Source organism: Ixodes scapularis, unplaced genomic scaffold (genome assembly GCF_016920785.2).
Source record: "Ixodes scapularis isolate PalLabHiFi unplaced genomic scaffold, ASM1692078v2 PGA_scaffold1__304_contigs__length_218370807, whole genome shotgun sequence".
NCBI classification, from domain to species: Eukaryota; Metazoa; Arthropoda; class Arachnida; order Ixodida; family Ixodidae; genus Ixodes; species Ixodes scapularis.
The window spans coordinates 68,347,313-68,367,610 of NW_024609846.1; the positions used below are offsets into that span (position 1 = coordinate 68,347,313).

Here is a 20,298-nt window from a genome sequence, read left to right on the forward strand (position 1 = left end):
GCGTACGCGCAGACCCGCCAGCAGAAAGTAGCGTTGAGTCGCACGACGGTCCCAACCTAGAAACCAACAGTGCATGAGGTCCGTTCCCTTTCTTCGCTGTGTTCATTTTTTTTTTTTATGCGCTTTGTTTGCGCGAATGACCACGTCCTTTAGTTTTGTTTGTACGCTTTTGCGTTATGGTGGACATTGGACAGATACGTGCAAGTCGTTGGTCGGTCGTGTGCTGAGGGAGTTTGCCCGTCCAAAAGGTTGCTCATTGTGATTTTGGTTTTGGAGATAGGTGCTTTTGATCGACGCTTGTGCGTCGATGTCCAAAAAAACACTGGAGTGGCAAAAGCTTGCTTGTAGTGATTTTGGGGATACGTGCTTTTGATCGGCGCAGGTACATCGAGGAACATGTCCAGAAGACTGGAGTGGCGATCGAGACGCAGGGATTTGCTCTCGTCACCAGCGGGAAGAAGCGAGAATCTCTTACGGTAAACCAAAGCTTTGTTGTTCTTTTTTTCCTCGAAGTTGAATGTGCATGATAAAATATATTATGTGAAAAAGAAATAGAAGCTTAGCACAATATTCTAGAATCTAGAACATGAGGTTACTTGGCACAAGCTAAGGTTTCCGCCAGATGAGTGTGCTATGCAAAAGAGATACCTCAAAATGGGGAGATAGCTCAACAGTACCAATAAATCCAGCAGGCAAGGCTGTAGAGAGTGTACCTATAAATCAGCATTATCTGCACGTCCTAAATCTTCTCCTAGATATACCTTCGTTGTCATATCCTTTTCACAACTTATGTTTCTATACCCGTTTTTGCTTCAAGAACCGTAGTAAATGAAGTCCTGCTCGTTGCAGAGCATTACTAATTTCCCCCTTATGCAGATAATTAAGACATATGCCAGTGAATTTTAGGTTATATATATGTGTTGTCTTACCAAAACTTACAGGTTCCAAACGCAAAAAACATTGCTTTTTCTTTTGATAACCAAATCTCATAAGAACTGCAACGCACAAAACTTGTTTTTTTCTTGAGGTGAAAACGGGTGTAGTCATGAACCCCCATTTTATGTAGTATTGTATCTACCGTAAAATACTGGGCAAACACCCACTCGAACTTTGGAGATAATCGCAAAAAAATGGGGGATGGGCGCTTGTCCGGTCATCAACTTTACATATAAATGTACTGTTCATATTTTCTCAGATCTTACAAATTTGGTAATGGGCGGATGCGCAGTATTCTACGGTAGTTAAGCTGCTTGGACATATGGTCATGTCACCTGTCTTTTAGGATTCAATGGTTTCTTTTTTTACATAATGTATTTTAGCGATTAATTTATTGTAAAATGCAGTTATCAAAACCAGTGCTGCCTTACCTTGCCTGTAGCCAAGTTAGCTTAGCTGCCGACTTCTATCTAACATTCGTCCATCCATTTGATTGTTTTTGAATTCAGAACTTTCTCTCTCTTTGGCAGTGGCATGTAGTTACCAGTGGTTTTCTATTGCATGTAATAAATGTAAGATTGGAAGTCACATGAAGGAGCATCTAGATTTTGGTGAAGTTGAATGACTTGCTTAGCTGAACCTCACAGGCTCATTTATGTGCTGACAATAGGCCATTTGCTGTATTCCCAAGCGCCCCGGCCGGCACTCAAGGAATCATGGGAACGGTGTTCCTTCAGCTCCTCAGTGATCACTAATTTTCGACCAACTCCATGGTTACACAGTTTTCGAGCGTAATTCGTGGTCACCCTGAACAAGCACCTGATATACCCCAAGGACCTGTCATATCACTTTTAAAACTGCTCGTCAACATCAGCATTTTTGATAGTGAGCATGCGATCCACCTTTCGACTTGGCTGAGCCGCAGAAATCTCTTACAAAATTATCATTCTCGTGATTGTTGTTTGAGCAGGAATTGCTTAAAAATCCGATAATTCACAACAACAAAAACCAGGATTTAGCTTATGGTCCGCGGGGATGTTTATAGCATTTTAGCGTTTCTATCTTAATATCAGCATGATAATAATGTAAGATTTCTGCAGCCCATCCAGGTTGGAGGGTGGACACCATGCACAATATCAAAAACTCTGACATTCAGAAGAAATTTTAAAAGCGATATGACGGGTCATTAGGATATATCAGGCGCTTGTTCACGGTGACTTCGAATTACGCTCAAAATCTGTGTAACCAAGAATAGGGTCGAAATTACTGATCACTAAGTGGCTGAAGGAACACCATTCCCATGATTCTTTTAGCGTGGGCCGGGGCACTTGGGGGATATAGCAAATGGTCTATTGTGTAACACGACTGACAACTTCCCTGTGCTTAACAACAACCTAATAGTGACGACTGGTCTGAAAAACGGATCATGGTCCTCACTTCTTTGTGTAATCCGGTCACCTGTAAGCTTTCTGTGCCATGTTGCTTTTTTTTTTTTTTATCATCACAGAAGAGTTTATGTTTTTTTTGTCTTTTTTCATTGTTCTTTTGTAGGGCAATGCAACCCTGCACTTGTACCCCCATTTTAAGCCGCTGCAGAAAATCAAAGGTGAGCAGGTTGTTGGTTGTTTACTTGTCTTTTGCTGCACTGCAGCTGTTTTAGAGTGCTTTAGAGGGTATCTTTTAGAGTGACATCAGGCAAGCAATTCACTTCTCTAACTATTCTTTGCCTCCTCAGACTGTTCTTTCTTATACATCTTCATATTTTGTTTTCATTGCTGACGAGGCAGTGTAATTTCTGCTTCCCTCCCATTGGGGCATTTCGCGGAACATCGATCAGATATAGGTGTTTATGTTATCATTATTATGGCCCACTTAAAGGTGCAACCTTGGCAGTGTACAGTTGGCATTGTGTTCTCAACATGAGCTCACGACTAAGTCTCAGACATGGCTGACCGAAGGGCATGTTATACACGGTGTGCTTATTTTTAGGAATTACAGATTTGACTTAAAAAAGCTGTGAAAGCTACACTAATCCTGTTTGTGCGGGTGAGTTATACACTCAGGCAGACATAAGATAGGAGACCAATTGTCACAATAAGTTGAATAATGATCTAATATTTGTTAATCAACTTTTTACTTAGTGAAAATAAGTATATGGTCCCAATTAAGAACTTGTTCAGCATTATCGAAAACCACTTGGTGAATAAATTTTAGAAAGATCTTCAGTAAGTGCTAACAAACTTTAGCATACTACCAAGCTTCCCATGCACTCCATATCTTTGTAGAATTTGCTGATTTAGTGGCTTTCAAAGATGCTCAGCAAGTTTCTAATGGAACCATATAGTTATTCTCACTAATTAGGAAATTATTAACAGATTTTCATTTAATTATTCGACTTAATGTGACAACTAGCCTTTTTTGTATTTTGCCTCCCTAGCTGTATAACTCACCTGCACAGATTCCATTAGTGTAGCTTTCATGGCATTTTTAAAGGCAATCTGCGAAGCCCCCTAAAAGAGAACTTTCTGTATAATACACCTTTCTAGCGGCAGTCCCCAACCAGGCGATTTGCAGCACACATACGTGGTTTCGGAAGTGAATGACAGTGTTGTCCGACTGCACTGGGCTGTGGGTTTTCCCGTTAGTGAGTTGTGGTAGGCCTGTGTAGGTGCAATTTCGGACACTGATGGCAGCTAAATTGCAGCATGTTATTGCTTTTTAGCGTTTTATGGTGAATACGGCTTCTCAAGACCTTTGAGAAGGCATCCTACTATTTTTAGGAACAAAAACAGACAAATAAAAGCTGTTTTTGGTGAGTCCACGTGCGCCGGAACGAATGCAACTGGAATGTTTGTTTTGCGCACTGCCCAAACACTCGGCTGTATCAATCTACAAATCTCTTAACTGTCGATCAAACATATTTTACCGCACAAGGTAGTCAAAAGGCGCTGGCATTTCCCACTCACAAGATGAAATTTAACGAGTCTCATCAATCGAAAAATGTTCTGTAGATACCCCACGGTGCCACGTTATCTGAACAGGGATTGCTTAAAAAATGTGTCAAATATCGTAGCACATCCAGTCTACGGTGGCGGCAGCGTTCACACGCGCCCCAGTGATGCACGTGCAAAGTGTGGGAGTTCTTTTTTTGAGCAGCATGCCCCTTTTCGATAAAGAGCATCTCTCTAAACTGAGGCTCCGCTTTATCTAACCCGAGCTTTGATAAAACGAGTCCTTCCTCTAAAACGTGTTTTAGTGAAATGGCATTCGATCAACCATAGGCAACCTGAATTTGAGGCTGCATTTTTCCCATGGCAGCTCGGTGCGTCATGCGGTCGTCGCGTGGCGGTGGCTTTTTGCCGTGCACGAGGATGCGATGACCTTGAGCGGGTCGGGCCGATTTTGCGACAGTCAGTAACAGCAGATACTTCGTCTTTGTAAAATATGCTTAAAAAAATATTTGCCTGCGTGGAAACACCTTGCTCAGCAGCGCTAAGCCTCTCAAAATTTCCGGCGCACAGTGCATGAAATAGTAGCGTGAATGCGCACCTGAACCGTTTGGCAAACCTGTTTGGAACGCTTCTTTTGTTTTGCTCCTGTTCAGGTTTAGCTTCTAAATGGTGCAGAACATGTTGGCTCGGGTTCTGTTCTAGTTCAGGAAAAGTGAGCGGTTCTGTTACGATTACAGCTCGACGCCCTCAGTACGAGTATCGCAGTTCATCTCGAAACAAATAGCATATTATTCTAAAGCATTATTTGAATATTCGCACAACACTCCCACTTCCCTTTCTGTCCTCCGAGAGGGGCAACGTCGTCAGGCCATGGAGTCCCCCAACTGGAAGTCCGCACGGGGGCCAGCCCATCTTTGGGCTGCTGGCTTGTTGTTTGAGGCGGCAAGCTGCCCAATGAAGGGCTGGCATCCTGCGGTACAGCCATCCCCAAGAGAAATCGACGTCCGGCTCCACCGAAGCCACCTTTGGAAGCTTGGTGCCTGCTTGCCTGCCATGCGTGGCATCATTCAATGGCACGGAGGCTGGCGTGTGTTGCAGAACCTGCATTGCGGGCAAAGTTTTCTTTCGGCAGTCATGATTATGCTTCCGCATTTTTGGTCTATACACGGTGTTTCATAAAACATGGCCCAAAGGGTTGATGTCGTATTTCCCTCTGCCAAAAGGCCCGGTTAGGAAGATTAATAGTGTCGGGTATTATTAAGTAATAATTATTTCTTAGCAATTCATTTTGTATTTACTAAACTTTAAGGCATGGTTTCAACTAGAAACTTTCTTGGTATCATAAAATCCACTGAATTCGTGGATTTTACTGAAAAATAAGGCACACGCTGCATACCAAAGAAGATTAACCCTTTTCCTTTTAGGGTCAGTCAGGAAAATATGATAAAATGATCAGGGATAACCTGGAAAAGTCAGTGGGTTTGAAAACACCATTTTGGTAGACTTTGATGGTTTGTGTAAAGGTTGTGGCTTTAGGTGTCTTTTCATGTAAAGCTATAAGCATGTTGACATGCTAATAGGGTTGTTAACTACTTTTCAATAAATAATTTTTGAATTGCTATGTTTCAAGGCACGGTTTTGCTTAGGAGCTTTCTGGTTGTCATAGGAAACCACAAGTCAGTGTCGGAAAAATTTAGCAAAAAAGTCGGGGAAAACTTGGAAAAGTCGGGGAATTTTAGAACATCATTTCGGCAGACACCTTGTTTGTGCGAACGTTGCCGCCTGTGCTGCCTCTCGCTGTAAAGGATAGGCGTGCTGACTCAACTCCACCCCGCTCCCAACTTCTCGCAGGCGTGGTGGACTACCTGACGACGGAGATCTCTACATCACGGCAGAAGAAGTTCAGCCTGGTGACCTTCATCGACACCCCTGGCCTCGTGGACGGGGACATGAAGTACCCGTACGACGTCAACGAAACCCTCCTCTGGCTGGGTGCGTGCACCTTGTTGACAACTGGTGTTTGCACGAAATCTTGCAGTGCTGTAGCTTAACAAACTCAGCATCCCTTAAAAAATACACTGAACTAAAAAAAAAAAAAATATTAAGAGCGTCACAAATGTCACATATTTGCATATTCCTCATTATTACGAAGTTGACGGGACGGCAAAAAATTTGATGTATGCATAATATTGATAAAAGCGACGGGGGCCCAAAGCACTGCAACAGCAGCCTTAAAGGTGGACAGGAATATTTTCTCATATTTTGAAGTAATAACTCTTCCAGAACTGTTTACATTTGAGTTATAAAAAGTAGATAGCCCTAAGTCCCGCGTCTCCCACTTTATATTCAAGCAGTGCTTAAAGGGACAATGAAGAGGATTTTATTTAATTTTTTTAAATGGTGTTTTTAGGCTTCTTGGAAACCAGCATGCTGCCCAATTTTTTGTAGACAAATTGTGACGCGAATTTTTGTGCCTACGAAAAAACTAAAGAAACCGAAACTGAACTATCTCCATTCTCATTTCTGGGCCTTTGAGAAAAGAGGTGACGTAGGGAGTGACGTCAAGTGTGAATAGTCGGTATCTGAAATATTTAGGAGATCGAGACTCTGGTTACCGCGGTGGGTAATAGCACCGCGGTGGCGCGGTCGTTTCGTCGGATCTGTCAACATGGACGACAATACCGCTCTCGCAAGCGAGTTCGAGCTTCCGTTCAGTGACCTAACACCAACGGAATGGGAGTATGTGTGTGGCGGCCTCCGCCATCACCCGGCGGAGACCGCCCAGCCGGCAACGAGCGGCCCGCTGGCTCCGAAGCCGTCAGCAACATTCGCGTGGGCGAGACGAGCGGCGCGTTGCCGAAGAACAGGGACGCGGGCAGCGGGGCAGATGCCGAGGGGAAAACGGCAGCGACGCAGTCGTTCCGGGAACCGGCTCCTCTTCGGTGGGCGCTCCCCAAGAAGGAGAAAATAATAAACAGCACCATTTTTGGTTTTCAAAAAAGTTTGACGTCCTTTTTTTTTCGTCAAAGGACATGAACCGCAATCCGCACGTTAAAACTAGCATTGCCCGAACGAATACTGGCCTTCAGTCGACCGTTAGAACAGCCACCTACAGCGCACAAATTTGGCATGACTACCATTTTGCAGAATACTTCAGAGTACCAACCAAACGCCTCCGGCGTGTTCTTTCCTTATTTTATTTTCCTTGCCCATAGTTGCTCGTTGCCCATTTCGCATCCAGCGTAGCAAAGAGAAAAACAATTGTGCTGTTTTATTTACGGTTTAGTAATGATTTCCGGCCCAATCTATACTTTTCATGGTTATTCAAGCGGAAATTAGAACAGTATTCCTAAAAATCGTGAATCAAAACGTGACTGAGGGCACATCTCTCGTTTCGACCAATTGCTGATTCGTCTGTTGTGATGTCGCGCTTCTTGGCCCCGCTACGGTCACGTGAGCTCCGCTTCTCCTGGCTTCTCCCACAACTCTTGGGGCATCGGCCCAGTTGATCCCGGTACGATTATTACCGCGACTGTTTAATTGATTTGCACGGCACGCAAGTGCCGGTTTCGGTTGAAATTTAAGCAACGTGGCCTGAGACGTGCCTGGAACCCAGTTCAATCGCCAGAAAAATATCCGCAATTGCCTTTATTGTCCCTTTAAAGCTTCATTTGCATATCATAGATTTCTTAATGAAGAGTGACATATCTTCTAATGCAGGAATGTAATATTGTCCTAGAGAGCTGAAAGCTTGTACAATACACATACATTTGATGTTAAATGTCCCCTGCAAATTTCATTCTGATCACTTGGATAGTTCAGAAGTTAAATCTCTAGCCAGTGTCCCCCCTTAAACGTACCAGTCGAAGGCATGTTTCATACCAGTCGTACGCATGTTCCAAGCACCATACTATACCATGGCTATACTCCGCGACAACCTTTCTTGGCAATGCAGTGGAAGGTACAGGCACGCATTCCCTCTCGCATTTTGAGTGTACGCAGGCTTTCCTCCACCCCCATTTCCGGGGAGAGGAGGAGAGCCCGCGCACACTCAAAATGGGAGAGGGGACGCAGGCCTGTACCTTCCACTGCATTGCCAAGAAAAGTTGTCGCGGAGTATAGGTAGCGCCAGCTACTGCCCGTTATAAAGGGTACAGCCGTTAGCATCCATACTGACAATAAAATGTGGGTTGGCGTGGGCGGTTAGGTCGCAGTAGAGTTCCTGTATAGACTCCCTACGGGAGCCAGAGTTGCGCGTTCATCTGTGTAGCACCGGCTTTCCTGCACTGCATTCAGAGTCTGCTCCTTGCTCCTCACGTGACTGAATTCGGCGAATAGCGGTACCACGTGTTCGAGGCACGCGGCACGCTCAAAAGCAGGGGAACGTACAGCAAGGCGCACGCGACGTCTACTTTTCTGTACGGCATTTGAGTTGGCCCTCACGGGATCGGATCTCGGCGAATAGCGGCACGGCGGCACGTGGAAAACAGAACTCCGACTCCTGTAGGGAGCCTACACAGGAACTCTAGGTCGCAGGACGTGAGGGTCCCGTCCTGAAGTTAAATTATGTGTTGCAGGCCAGATGGCAGATCTCATCTTTGTGTTCTTCGACCCTATTGGTCAAGCACTGTGCAAGCGCACTCTCAACCTGGTGGAGGCGCTCAACGCCAAGTTCGTGGACAAGATGCGTTTCTACCTGAGCAAGGCCGACGAGGCGGGACACGAGGCTGACAGGCAGGTAGGTGCTTGGCTAACTGGACTGTCCGGGGCGGTGGTTCTCAACCACGGATGTTTCGGAGACTTCTTCTGGATTGGCGGAAGTGATGGGGGACCCCACCTACCGGGAAGCTGGTATTGAACAACTGCAATGAAAAAAGGATAAATGAAGAAAACTGAATGCACGGTAAACAACTTTGCAGCCCTGAAACAGATAATCAACCCTAGACACTCAATGCACATGGTTTTATCTATTTAGATTGTAAAACAACCAGCATCAGTAAAAAAAAACATTTTATTGCTTGGCTTAACTGATGGTTTAAGGTAGTGGTTCTCAAATGGGGGTCTGCGGCCCTGCCTCATCAGTCAAGCCCGGCGATAAAGGTTCTTTGTTTCCCATTGAGAAGAAACTTTCCAATTTTTGGGTGTGTTTTCTCGTGTGTATTTCAGTGAGCAAAGTCTACTTCACACTAGCCCATAGTTATACCCATTTATTAAATCATTAATCCTTAAAACTGTTCTTGCAGCTTCTTTTTTTATTTACTGGTAGAGAGAACCAGATTGACCAGTAAGCCTGCCCTGCAGAAGTCGTGAACTCAACCAGAAATTAGATGGCGTTCTTCCTTGTTTTCAGCACAGCTGTGTGCGGTGAAGTCCTCTCCTTGGATTTCTGGATGTATTGTACTACTACTAGTGCAGCTACCTTGATGTGACTCAACTCTTGTGCATACTAACGGATTCTCTAAACGTGAAGCTTGAGTTCAATAAACACTTTTCAAAAGTCCACCTACCCACCTTGTCCAGAGCCAAATTCGACACTTTAATTGCGGCATCAGCAGCTTTTCCACGCCAGGAAAAGCGAATGTCTTCGAAAGCATAGAGCAGAAAGCAGGGAATTGATTCTAACAAGTTGACTCTTGTACCTTCTCCTACCGCCGCCATTAGTGTGGAAATATTGAAGCGTTCGAGACTGCCACTATAGTTGGTACCAGGTGAACAGTTCGGGGGAAGCTCCTCCCACCTCTTTTCTTGTTAGCAGAGTAACTGCTGGAGAGGAGTGCACACACTGCCCACTCTGCTAGAGTGGAAAGAGGTAGGAGAAGCCTCCCCTGAACTCTTCACTTCGGGCACGTAGCACCCGGCCCCCCCTCCCCCCCCCCCCCCCCCCCCCCCGAAACCTTCCATTTTGCTGGGACCTCCTCTCCCCCCTCATACAGAATTTTGTTGTGGACGCCCCCCCTCCTCCCTCCCCCCCCCCCGCCAAAACAAAATCCTGGCTACGTGCCTGCTTCTCTTATCACCGTCTCTTGGTGGCTGTTTTGAAAAAAATCTGTCCAGACCTTGGGCATGCAGCCATAGAGCAACGTTGTATGCTGTATTGTCATTCTTAAAGGGATACTGAACCGAAAATTCGAGTTCACAAAACAAGGCCGGGCGGATAGGCGGGAAGCTGCAAAACCAAGAAATATAATTCATACGGCGATATATCTAACGGATCCCCGCATTTTTTGGAAAAGAAGTGCGGCGAATGAACCCGGCCGACGAGGCCGACGCGACAAGGCACGTCACGATTCCCATTCTCTCTTCTCCTCGCTACATCCCGTCAAGCTGGAGAACCGAAGCGAGGCCACTTCTCCTCGTTCTCACATTCTCCCGGAGGACAGTTACGTCAAAGAACTCGCTTGATCGCGCCCTTCTTTTCCAAAAGTACGGCCATCCGTTTGAGATATCGATGTACGAGTGATGTTTTGGAGTTCATAGCGTCCCGTTCAACACTTCTGCAGCCTTACTTTGCGAAATCCAAATTTCGGTTCAGTATCCCTTTAATGACTTCAGATATTTTGTGAGATCTGTAAAACAATTTGCGTAAAAAAATTGGTGGATTTGTAATTTAAGCATTCTATATGTGCTTGCCTGTGCCTACGAAACACTTGCAAGTAATAGTAGTAGAGGAAATGGAAGGCCCTACAGCCCTGACAATGTTTCAAGTCGAGCACTTCTCTCGTCCTCCTTTGCAGAAAGTGATGATGCAGATTGTCCAAGAGCTGTGCAAGAGGCCCGGACTGAATCGTTGCGGCTTCGACATGCCCACCATCTACATTCCGAATGCAAGCAAGGTCAGTCGTTTGTCTTTCTTCCTGGCCGCGTTGTTGCCTTAATTATTTTATTGAAGAGGTATTGGTCTCGACGTCCCACCAGGGTAATATAAGTGCCCAGCAAGTTGACCAGCTCAAGGGCTTGCAGATAGTATCGCCACGGTGCTTGTAACGCATCTCTGACCGGTGTCTTTATTGTGTCCTAAAAAGTGCTCCCGTTGTAGCGTCGCATCACAGCAGCGGTAGTGGATGGCAGGCGCCTGTCCTGTTGCAAGTCGCACTCCAGCTATGAGTTGGGAAGCCGCGACCACGGTGACACTCACATTCTGTCCTGCTCCTTTCCACAACTTTTGCATCCCACCGCTAGGATCTCGACATCCAACGGCGTGACACTTTAACTTTTGCGATGTCGTTTGTTGCCACTTGGGGACCGCTTTCGACGCGTGTACGGAATGGAACTCTAAAGACACCAGTCGAAGACGCAGATCGTGCAGATCAGAATCCCGGGGCTTGCGTAGGTGTTTGTTGTCGACTTCTAGCTTTTGGGATCCGCACATTGTTTCTTTTCATTCTTTTATATACAGTATATATATATATATATATATATATATATATATATATATATATATATATATATATATATATATATATATATATATATATATATATATAAAAAAAAATTAAAAGAAGCAATGTGCGGATCCCAGTTTCGCTGACAGTTTCGCTGAGAGGCTCGGCTTCCTAACGAAGCCGAGCCTCTCGGCGAAACTGTCGAAATACATGCAATAAACTCCTAGCATAGCAATTCCGCAAGTACGGATCTCTGACTTTATATATATATATATATAGAGCTTGTTTATGGTCCTAATTTCTGAAAATAGTGTTACATTATTTTATTGAGACTGCCTGTTTCGTAAATAACAGCTTGTTCCCCGATGCCAGTATGAAAATAGGCTACTATGGTGAAACTGTTTTTGTGTAGGGAGTGAGTTGAAGGGACACTGAACTTCCAAGAATAATCTTTTTAACGTTTAAATGAAGCATGTATAAAAAAGAAACATTTTTTTAGAAAAGAAAATCCCAATGAAATGAGTGCAATACGTAGTCTCCCACAATATTAGACAGTCATTTGCTGAGGCGGTATATACAGCAAAGCTAAGTGTATGTTGCCCAGAGGCAGTTTATTTTAAGAGAAGGTGTAGAACAAATATATTAATTGATCAAAATTGAATCATGCACAGTCTCCTGAAACTGCCATGTTGGATGTGTCTTCCTTATTGTTCAAGACTGTATGTTGGGAGACTGGCTTTTTAAAAGCGATTCTGAAACATCTTTTTTTTTTATTTTGTAAGGTCAATCCCCAAAAAAAGAATTATCTTTCATAATCGTTCTAGCAAGTCGCTACGTAAATATATATATATATATATATTTTTTTTTTTTTTTTTTTTTCTTAATAGAATATTATTTTGTGTTGTATTTGTCCTGTTTAGGCAGTTGAAGATAAATTTTGTCTTATGGAATTCGGTATTCCTTCAGACTTGCCTCACTGTTATCGCAGTGACTCCGAAGCTTTACGTCTAGTCCTCCGATTGAGAGGGAGATGGAAGCACGTCTAAAGTTGGCAGCGACCCACGTGTACTACATTCGCAATCGGGACGAGAACGATGAGGCGTCTTTTTCGGATCCCCTACTCCAGCAGGCGCTCGTTGTCTTCCATTGTGCTTTGGTCACGAGCATGCTCGAGGCTCGCAAGGCGCCAGAGCATTATCGAAGATAGAAAACACGCCCCACTGGTGGGATAACCGAAGGATTTTCCTGCCTTCCTATCCCTGTCAAGGGACCTTAAAGCGGTTTCACGTGACATACTTGCGGCTGAAACTGTTGCCGGTCGTCGTGTCGGCGAGCTTTTGCCATACGTCTTTTTTCCAGCTCGGTCGAGTTCTTTTGCGTCGTGATCAACTCTCTGCTAGAGTAGTCGACAGCATCGAAGGAGCATAGTCTGGCAGTCAATTTTTATACCTACCGGTCTTTATTCGGACTTAGGACGAGCCGGCGATCAAGAAGTCGGCCCGTTCGGCGGCCAAACCGGCCCTTGCAGATGCTGCGTGGCAACACCGAAAGAAAATTGATCGGAATAAGCTTGGATTTATGATCCCAAATACGTTCCCAATCATACTTACCAAGTTCCGTCGTCGATGGAGCCACTCGCTATACTTTGGCGTTTCACCAATACCAAAAATGTCGCCAGTAACTAATTGTCTGCACGTAAACAAGTGGCAAAAGGGAAGGACGCCGTTCGTCGACGTGACGGAATCTGGCTTACCGGAAGGGAAAGGGCATTTTGTGAAACCGCCCCATGGTCTTGTTCTACAGTAGCAGGCAGCATGACCATTTGGCCCTGTACCTTACGTTGCAGGCTGTACGCTGCATGAACCAGATCGAGGAGGTGTGCAAAGACATTGAGAAGACAATTAGCCAGACGGTGCAGAACACTCTCAACACACTGGAACATGACTGTGAACTACTTGCCAATGAAGCGCAGCAGAGGATTAGTGCCGACAAGTAAGTATTACTACTATCATTGCCTTTCTTGTTCCCTAATACTGTAACTTCAATCTCAGTTTCATTAAGTGATAAGTGCACTTGGGCAGCCATGAACGGTCGAAAAAGCGGGAGCTCATGCAAGGTGCGTGTGAACTGCATGGCCCCCTGGTGGGATCCCTCTCTCATTGAGAAAAAAAAAAAAATACTAACGCGTTGTAGTGAATCAAACAAGAGTGTGCGAGCTAGCTGGTGCAGGTTAAACACGGTGAATTTACCCGTGTATTTTTCTAAGGTCGTCACAAATGCAATGAAGTCTCAAACAGAGCTATGTTCAAGGCTTCTCTGTTTGTGTTGCCATTTAGAAAACACCGATCTCGGGTAAGTTCACCATGTTTCACACATTATATTCTTTGCGGGGTTGTGGAGAGTATTTTCTTTGTTTACATATTTGGTTGTCTTTCCGAAAGAAAATGTTAGCACTGTTTGGATGCTACTGCGGCGATACCTTGAAGAACACTTGGTTCACTTCCTGGTGAAAGCTTAGTGAATTGCAGATTCCTCGATTGCTTTGAGTAAACGGACATCTTTTCCATTCAAGGACCCAAGTGATTTTGTAGATTTGTTACACAAACGGACCGTAAAGTATGGTAGTACTCAATGTCACTTCGCCCAGTGTTTGATGCCAGGGGCCTTTTTGTGACGGGCCCCCCGAGGAAACCGTGTTTTTTGTCTGGTGTCAGAATAAAGCATTTCAAACTTTGATTTCCCGTTCCTGTTCCCGTTTCGTGTGCAGCCAGAGCCGCTCGGAGAACTTCAGCACGGGCGGGCGGGGTCTGTGCCTTGGCCTCTTCGGCCTGGTGGTGCCGCTGCTGCTGATGCTGAACCTGGCCCTGAGGAGCACCTCGGAGGCACGCCTCTACTCCCTGCTGGGAGCCAACACCGCCGACCTCCTGCTTCTCTTCACCGTGAGTGCACAACCCGGGTTCCGAGAACGTGCAGGTCTATTCCGGTGCTAATGTCTCCAAGATGCCGTACAGCCGTGTATTTGGTCCATCTGTCGGCTGGCCAAACGCGTACACGGTAGAGTCGGTTTCGTCGGGTTAAGTTTTTAAAACGTCGGGTGTTAACATGTTGACGTCACTGGTATAGTCTATGGTTCAGGTCAATGTTATCAGATCAGCTCGGTCGTGGATCTCCGCTCCGAAGGTGGTCTCCTTCGCACGTCACGAGGGGCACACGCTCCATATTTAGCGACGTTATCGACATCGTCGGCTACCCCTCTTTGTGCTCTCAAATGGCCAACTATTTTCAAAATGTATAAATAAAGCCGTTCTTTGCATTGTCATGTTTGAAAAAAAATTCCCCATTTTGCTAATAATGTGTCTCTTGTGTATTGCTAGGGGTATCAAAACACGTTTGAAATCCTCGCCCGATAAAGTTGCAGAGGGAAGTGTCTCCGCACGCGTGACGCATTTATAGTAGATTCGCTGAGCTGCCACCCGGTAAACGTGTTACACATTTCGCCGTATTTTAAGCATAGGGCCGATTAAATATGGCACATGTTTAAAATTTACAGATGGCGGACGATTTGGTTTTTGATGTGCTTCATTGTACGGTGTCCAAAGAAGGTCTCACAACCAAAGTAATCTTGTAGCGTTGGTTTGGTCTACCTTTGTTGCGAGACTTTACTCGAGAAGGGTCCTAATGCGTCGCTTGACCCCCTAGAGACTGAAAACTCCCACATACCCATGTTCCTTCAACATATGGAAGAGGGAGGGGGATCAGTGGTCGGGCGTCTTAGCTCGAAGCACGTGGTATAAAAGATTGCATTGCGGAACCCAGGGATCATGGTTTCAATCCCCACCCCTGTCCATTTTGATCCGGACAAGTATTGTGCACTAAAAGTTGGTTTAAGAGGTCTGTTTTGTTTATTTTCCCTACAGCTTCCCCTCGAACTGGTGTCTGGTATCCTGCCAGAGTCCATTCGATTTGCCTTTGTCCTCGTGCTGTTCTCCATCTCTGCCGTCTTCCTGCTTATAGCCAAGTTGCACTCGAGGTAACCATTCAGTTTCTCTTCCAGTGACTGTTGCATGAAAAAAGACTAAGGCAGGGTGTTTAATTATATTTAACTGGTTGTATACTAGTTAGGATACAATCAGGGGCAATATAAGCTGGCCCTGTCTAGTGCTAGCTGAAGGGGGTAAAATGCTGCACGGGGTGTCGCAGAAACTCTAGCTGTGTGTGGCATCCGAGCCCTAACTCATTGTTTTGGTGAGGGAGCAGTCGTAGCTGTTTCGTGTGACATTGTGGTGACTTCATTGAAAAGGACTTTGCAAGATTTTCTTGGCACTCTTGGGAGACATTATTATTGTTATTTTCGGTAGTATTCCGGTAGAAATTTCAGTTTTGTTAAATCAGCCTTGGAAAGGTTAGGCATCCATTGCTGTGGCATTCTGTTCTTGCAGGTTCAAGCCAACGCTGACGAAAAAGCAAAAACGCGCTCTCCAAGAGACGCACAGCTACCTTATCAATTTTGTCAAGCCAAAAAAGGTAAGACCAGGGTGATCAGCCATTTGACTAGTTAAATATTGAGCATAAAAACAACTGTGAGTTTATTTTTTTTTTTATTTACATGATCGCTAACTTTCTCGCCAGATTTGCACAAATAACAATTAGATGGTTTGTGCAGGGGTTATCTTTGAGGCCACTGCATCTATATTACCAGAAAGCACAGCTAGCAAAACATGGCGGTCGAAGAAACTGTCCTCGGTGAACAATGAAGCTTGGGAATAATTGCATATTGCTAAGAGTGGTGATCAGCATCGAATTCTAGGCACGTGAAACACGTTGCCCAGTCTCGGCAGCATGTTTCCACGAGAATGTTTTCTCTGCCTTGTCATTTGCTGGGCTTCTTCTGTAAGTCACCGATTTCGGCCAGCTGCACACACTGCTGGAGAATAGTTGCACAAACTTTCTTTATCGAGAATGTAGTATCTGATATTATGATAAATGGTACGGCACCCTCTTTTTGCGATTCCCAGATTTTCCTATGGACTCCAATGGCTTTGGAAACGCAGGCGGGCATATTATGTCCACATGGCTTCTCGATTCAACCTCCGAACCTTGCATTGGTTAAGCAGTCGCGATGATTGATTTAGCAGCACTAAGTCGACACTGGGAAGAGCACTGACTCGAGCATACTTTACTCAGCCTAATGGAGTGCTGTATCAGCTTTTTATTGCTAATATACAGTAGACTCATTAAATCAAACTCGAGGAAGCCACGAATTTCGTTTAAATTGTCAGAAATTCATCTAGATACTTTTTGATGACTTTTTCTACACAGGCCTACTATCATAGCAGGTATGCCACACATGAAACATTGGTGAAATGTGTGAGATATGTTTATTCATCCCTCAAAAGTTTTCTATCATGGACTCTTTAGACAGCACATGACCCCTCAAAAGAGAATTAAGTTTGTTCATCCAGCAAAAAAGTTGTCCATCGTAAACTATAAGCCCCGTTAAAGGGACACTGACACCCCCCCAAAAAAAAATTTTATTTTTTGCCAGGCGCTTCATTATGGTGTCGGAGGACTACCCAATTAATATTTTGCAACAGAGTAGCGTATTTTTTTAATAAAGCCAAAAGACGCAACTCCTCGAAACCGAAACCCGACGGAGGTCGGAGAAGTGGAGAGAAGAGAGTGAGTGGCGGAAGTCACGTGGCTACACCCTACCGTGCGTTTTTTTTTTTTTTTTTTCTCCTCTCCGGTAGCAGACGACAGGACATGCGGCGTGCGATGGGGCGTGCGGGAACTGCTCGCCGTGCGATTTTTTTGCAGTTATCTTTGTTCCGCTCGTTGTTCTGTACTCCAAGATGAGTTGTTTTGTACATTGAGGAGTTGGACATGAGTAGTAAGTGCCCGTGGTGAATTTCCATGATCGGCTCCGAAAAGAATACACCCAAGATGTTGCGTGAAGAGCTGGCTCACATTTCCTGAATCCGAAAAAAAGTGGCATTGTGCGACAGAGTTTCCGAAAGATCAACGGGATCGGGACCAACGGCTGGCTGCAATTCCTGTAGAACATATACGGGCACCTCGGAAAGCGGACGTTACCTGATTTAAATGCTCCTTGCATTTTGTGGAAAGTGATTACATTGAGCTCGCAGGTGTCAAAACGGAAATCCCGTACCATTTAAATCAGCGAAGTATCGTCCACAACATTATTTTGTTATTTTTTTGTTTGTTTCTTCAGTGGTGATCGTAAAAAAATATATATATATGTAAACATCAAAAAATGTTTGAAGAAAAAAAAATTAAGTTCCACGGGGGATCGAACCCGGTCCTACCGCGTGTAAACCGGACGTCTTTCCCACTGAGCTACTGGCGCATCGCTTCTCTTGAGGATCTCTTTCCTTAGTAACAATTCAGCCGGTAAACTAAGTTGGAAAGTTTGTTGTCGATTTTTCTCTAGCAAAAGCACTCCTGGGTCGAAGTCGGGAAGCACCACGCTTTGGGGACATTCGCACCTAGTAAAGAAATCGTACGCGTGCATATTGAACTCGAAGTAGACACGTCGTGCTTGACGTTTGCGCGAGCGATGTCTTCAGCCACGAGAAGGGATCGACGGCTCGGCGACGTCTTCGTGCAAATCGGCTTGGTGGCCGGGCGTGTCGTACGGGATGAATACCGATTCTTTTGATCACTCCCAAATTTCTCTTTTAACGGTAGACAGAATTCGCCGGTACCGCGAACGACAGTTCTGAAATAGAGGTCCCACGCCCGTCGTCCGCTGCCATCGCCGTCCCCGCGAGTCCCACGATATGCGAAACGACGAACGCACAGAATGCTTCCGGTTGTCTGTGGAACTTTTTTTTTTTCAATCAACGTATTTACAGCTTTTTAGAAGCCACAAAAAATGGGTTTCATGTTTTTTTCTATTTTTAATAATGAGTGTGTGCCTTCAGTGACCCACGACTTTGATTAAATTTGGTGGTCGCATCGATACCTTAGAAAACGGCCCGTGACCGCGAAAAAGAGAGTGAGCGAGACTCGAACCGGTCAGTTCTTGATCGGCGGTTTTCGGGCGGAAAGAAACCGAATTTCGAGCCGCAAATTCTGTTCTGGGTAGTTGAGCTCTCATATGTCACGTAAAACTAAAAACCTCAGCGAGCATAAATACCCTGTCAGTGTCCCTTTAAGTGTGCTTCTTACCGAGCACCTGTGCACTGCAGAGAAGCAACACCCGCAGAAGCGAGCTTTGCAGGTGATGCTTGTCTGCAGTGCATTGGTGCTCGGTAAGAAGCGCGCTCAACGGGGCTGTAGGAACAAAAAGTATAAATTACATGAAAACGCCGTTCGAATTAAGTGACTTATAGGTACATTGAAAACAAGCTAAATTTTGAAATTTTTTTGAATTATTCTTTACTGTATCAGGAAGTCAGTGCTGCATGAGCAAGGTTAGCGCTATTTCTAGCACGGACTAATAGCACCAAGGTAATGCTGTGGTGTATGTGTGAATGGGCGTTAAAGCTGCAAGTAGCGAATGAAGCAATGTTGCAATGTTTTGTCCCTTTGCAGCAGCGACTGTACCAAGAATACCTGAGGCAAAGCGTTGCGGACTACGACTTGTGACCCTACCCCAGCCTAAGCAGCTTCCCCTACCTTCCCAGTTATGCTGGAGGCTTTTTTAGCGCTAAATGCCAAGCTGAATTTGTTTTAAATAAATTGAGCAAGCACATAATTGTCTCTATTTCTTTATTGTCATGGTTGTAGTGATGTGACTACCGTAATATCCTGAGAAATGGCCCATCTAAAATCGAGGTAAAATCGGGTGGAAATAAGGAGTGGGCTAACATTCGAAGCGCAATCAAAAAAAGTTTAAAACTTTTATATTTAAATCACCTGTTCCTGCCAAACTTGTCACGGCGAGGGGCAGTGAAGCAAAGGTAACTTCTTTCCAATCGGCCACGTACCGTAATCATACCTCGGCAAACCTCACTCATGAGGGCCCTCACTCACCCTCATCTTCACAGGTGAGGTTAGGGTGAGTGAGTTTCTGAACCAGGAAAATTCATGAGTGAGGGTGAGTGAGGGCCGTGAGGGCTGTGAGGGCCGTGAGGGCGGTGAGTGGCGTGAGGGCCATGAGTGCGTGAGTGGTGTGAGGGTGGTGAGTGCGTGAGGGGTGTGAGGGCCATGAGTGCGTGAGGGCCGTGAGGGCGGTGAGTGCATGAGGTGTGTGAGGACCGTGAGGGCGGTGAGTGCGTGAGGCCCCCTTCAGATCGAGCATCTTTCTCAGCAATTTTGGTGCTAATGGCGGGTTGTTCTCTAGCTTTCCCTAGATCGACATGAATTGCTCAGATCGGGTCCAGCTCGAAATAAGCAAGCAACTCGGAGCAATTCGAATACGTTTGAAGCGGCTGCATCCAATCAGGGACGCAAAATTTTCACGTGATACCTCGTGCCGGTGATGATGACACCGAAAGACTTGGTTCTGGTTTGAAATCGATCGTTTTTTGGAAATAAACCGTTTCAGAAAGGTGCATTAGTATTCTTAACGAGATTTAAATGAATAAAAACACGTTTATAACGCGTAATAGTGTCTAAATAGTGCAAGAAAAATAAAATTTTATGATGACGATGGCAAATCACAGCAATTGGTTGCTGCGTGTGATCGCGGGCGGCCCGTGTTGCTGGTGTTGCGACGTAAAGTTTCTGGGCGAAATTGCCCCATCTGAAGCTGGCCTGAGTGGCGTGAGGGCCATCAGTGCGTGAGGGGCGTGAGGGGTGTAAGGGCCGCAAGGGCGGTGAGTGGCGTGAGTGGCGTGAGGGCGGTGAGTGGCGTGAGGGCCGTGAGGGGAGGGCGATGAGGGCGGTGAGGCGTGAGGGCCATGAGTGAGTGAGGGCCGTGAGGGCTGTGAGGGGCGTGAGGGCGGTGAGTGAGTGAGGGCCGTGAGGTTCAGTGAGGGTGAGTGAAGGGCTGAAGGTGAGTGTGACTGTGAGGGTGAGGTTGAGTGAGGGGCTGAAGGTGAGTGTAGCTGTGAGGGTGAGGG

At 45.5% G+C, this 20,298-nt stretch overlaps 1 protein-coding gene across 2 annotated transcripts in view; it reads left to right on the plus strand.

The window, feature by feature from the left end:
• Nucleotides 1–18,986, plus strand: part of LOC8051831 — a 57,887-nt gene extending 38,901 nt beyond the window's left edge. For both annotated transcript variants that reach the window (XM_029992821.4, XM_042290769.1), the window contains 10 exons: nucleotides 383–476; nucleotides 2,488–2,542; nucleotides 5,739–5,879; nucleotides 8,465–8,625; nucleotides 10,622–10,720; nucleotides 13,116–13,261; nucleotides 14,037–14,208; nucleotides 15,187–15,299; nucleotides 15,709–15,793; nucleotides 18,827–18,986. In XM_029992821.4, the coding sequence (XP_029848681.2) occupies nucleotides 383–476; nucleotides 2,488–2,542; nucleotides 5,739–5,879; nucleotides 8,465–8,625; nucleotides 10,622–10,720; nucleotides 13,116–13,261; nucleotides 14,037–14,208; nucleotides 15,187–15,299; nucleotides 15,709–15,793; nucleotides 18,827–18,880 (1,120 nt within the window). In that variant the 3' untranslated portion in view covers nucleotides 18,881–18,986. The remainder of the gene's footprint in view (nucleotides 1–382; nucleotides 477–2,487; nucleotides 2,543–5,738; nucleotides 5,880–8,464; nucleotides 8,626–10,621; nucleotides 10,721–13,115; nucleotides 13,262–14,036; nucleotides 14,209–15,186; nucleotides 15,300–15,708; nucleotides 15,794–18,826) is intronic.
• Nucleotides 18,987–20,298: the final 1,312 nt, after the last annotated feature.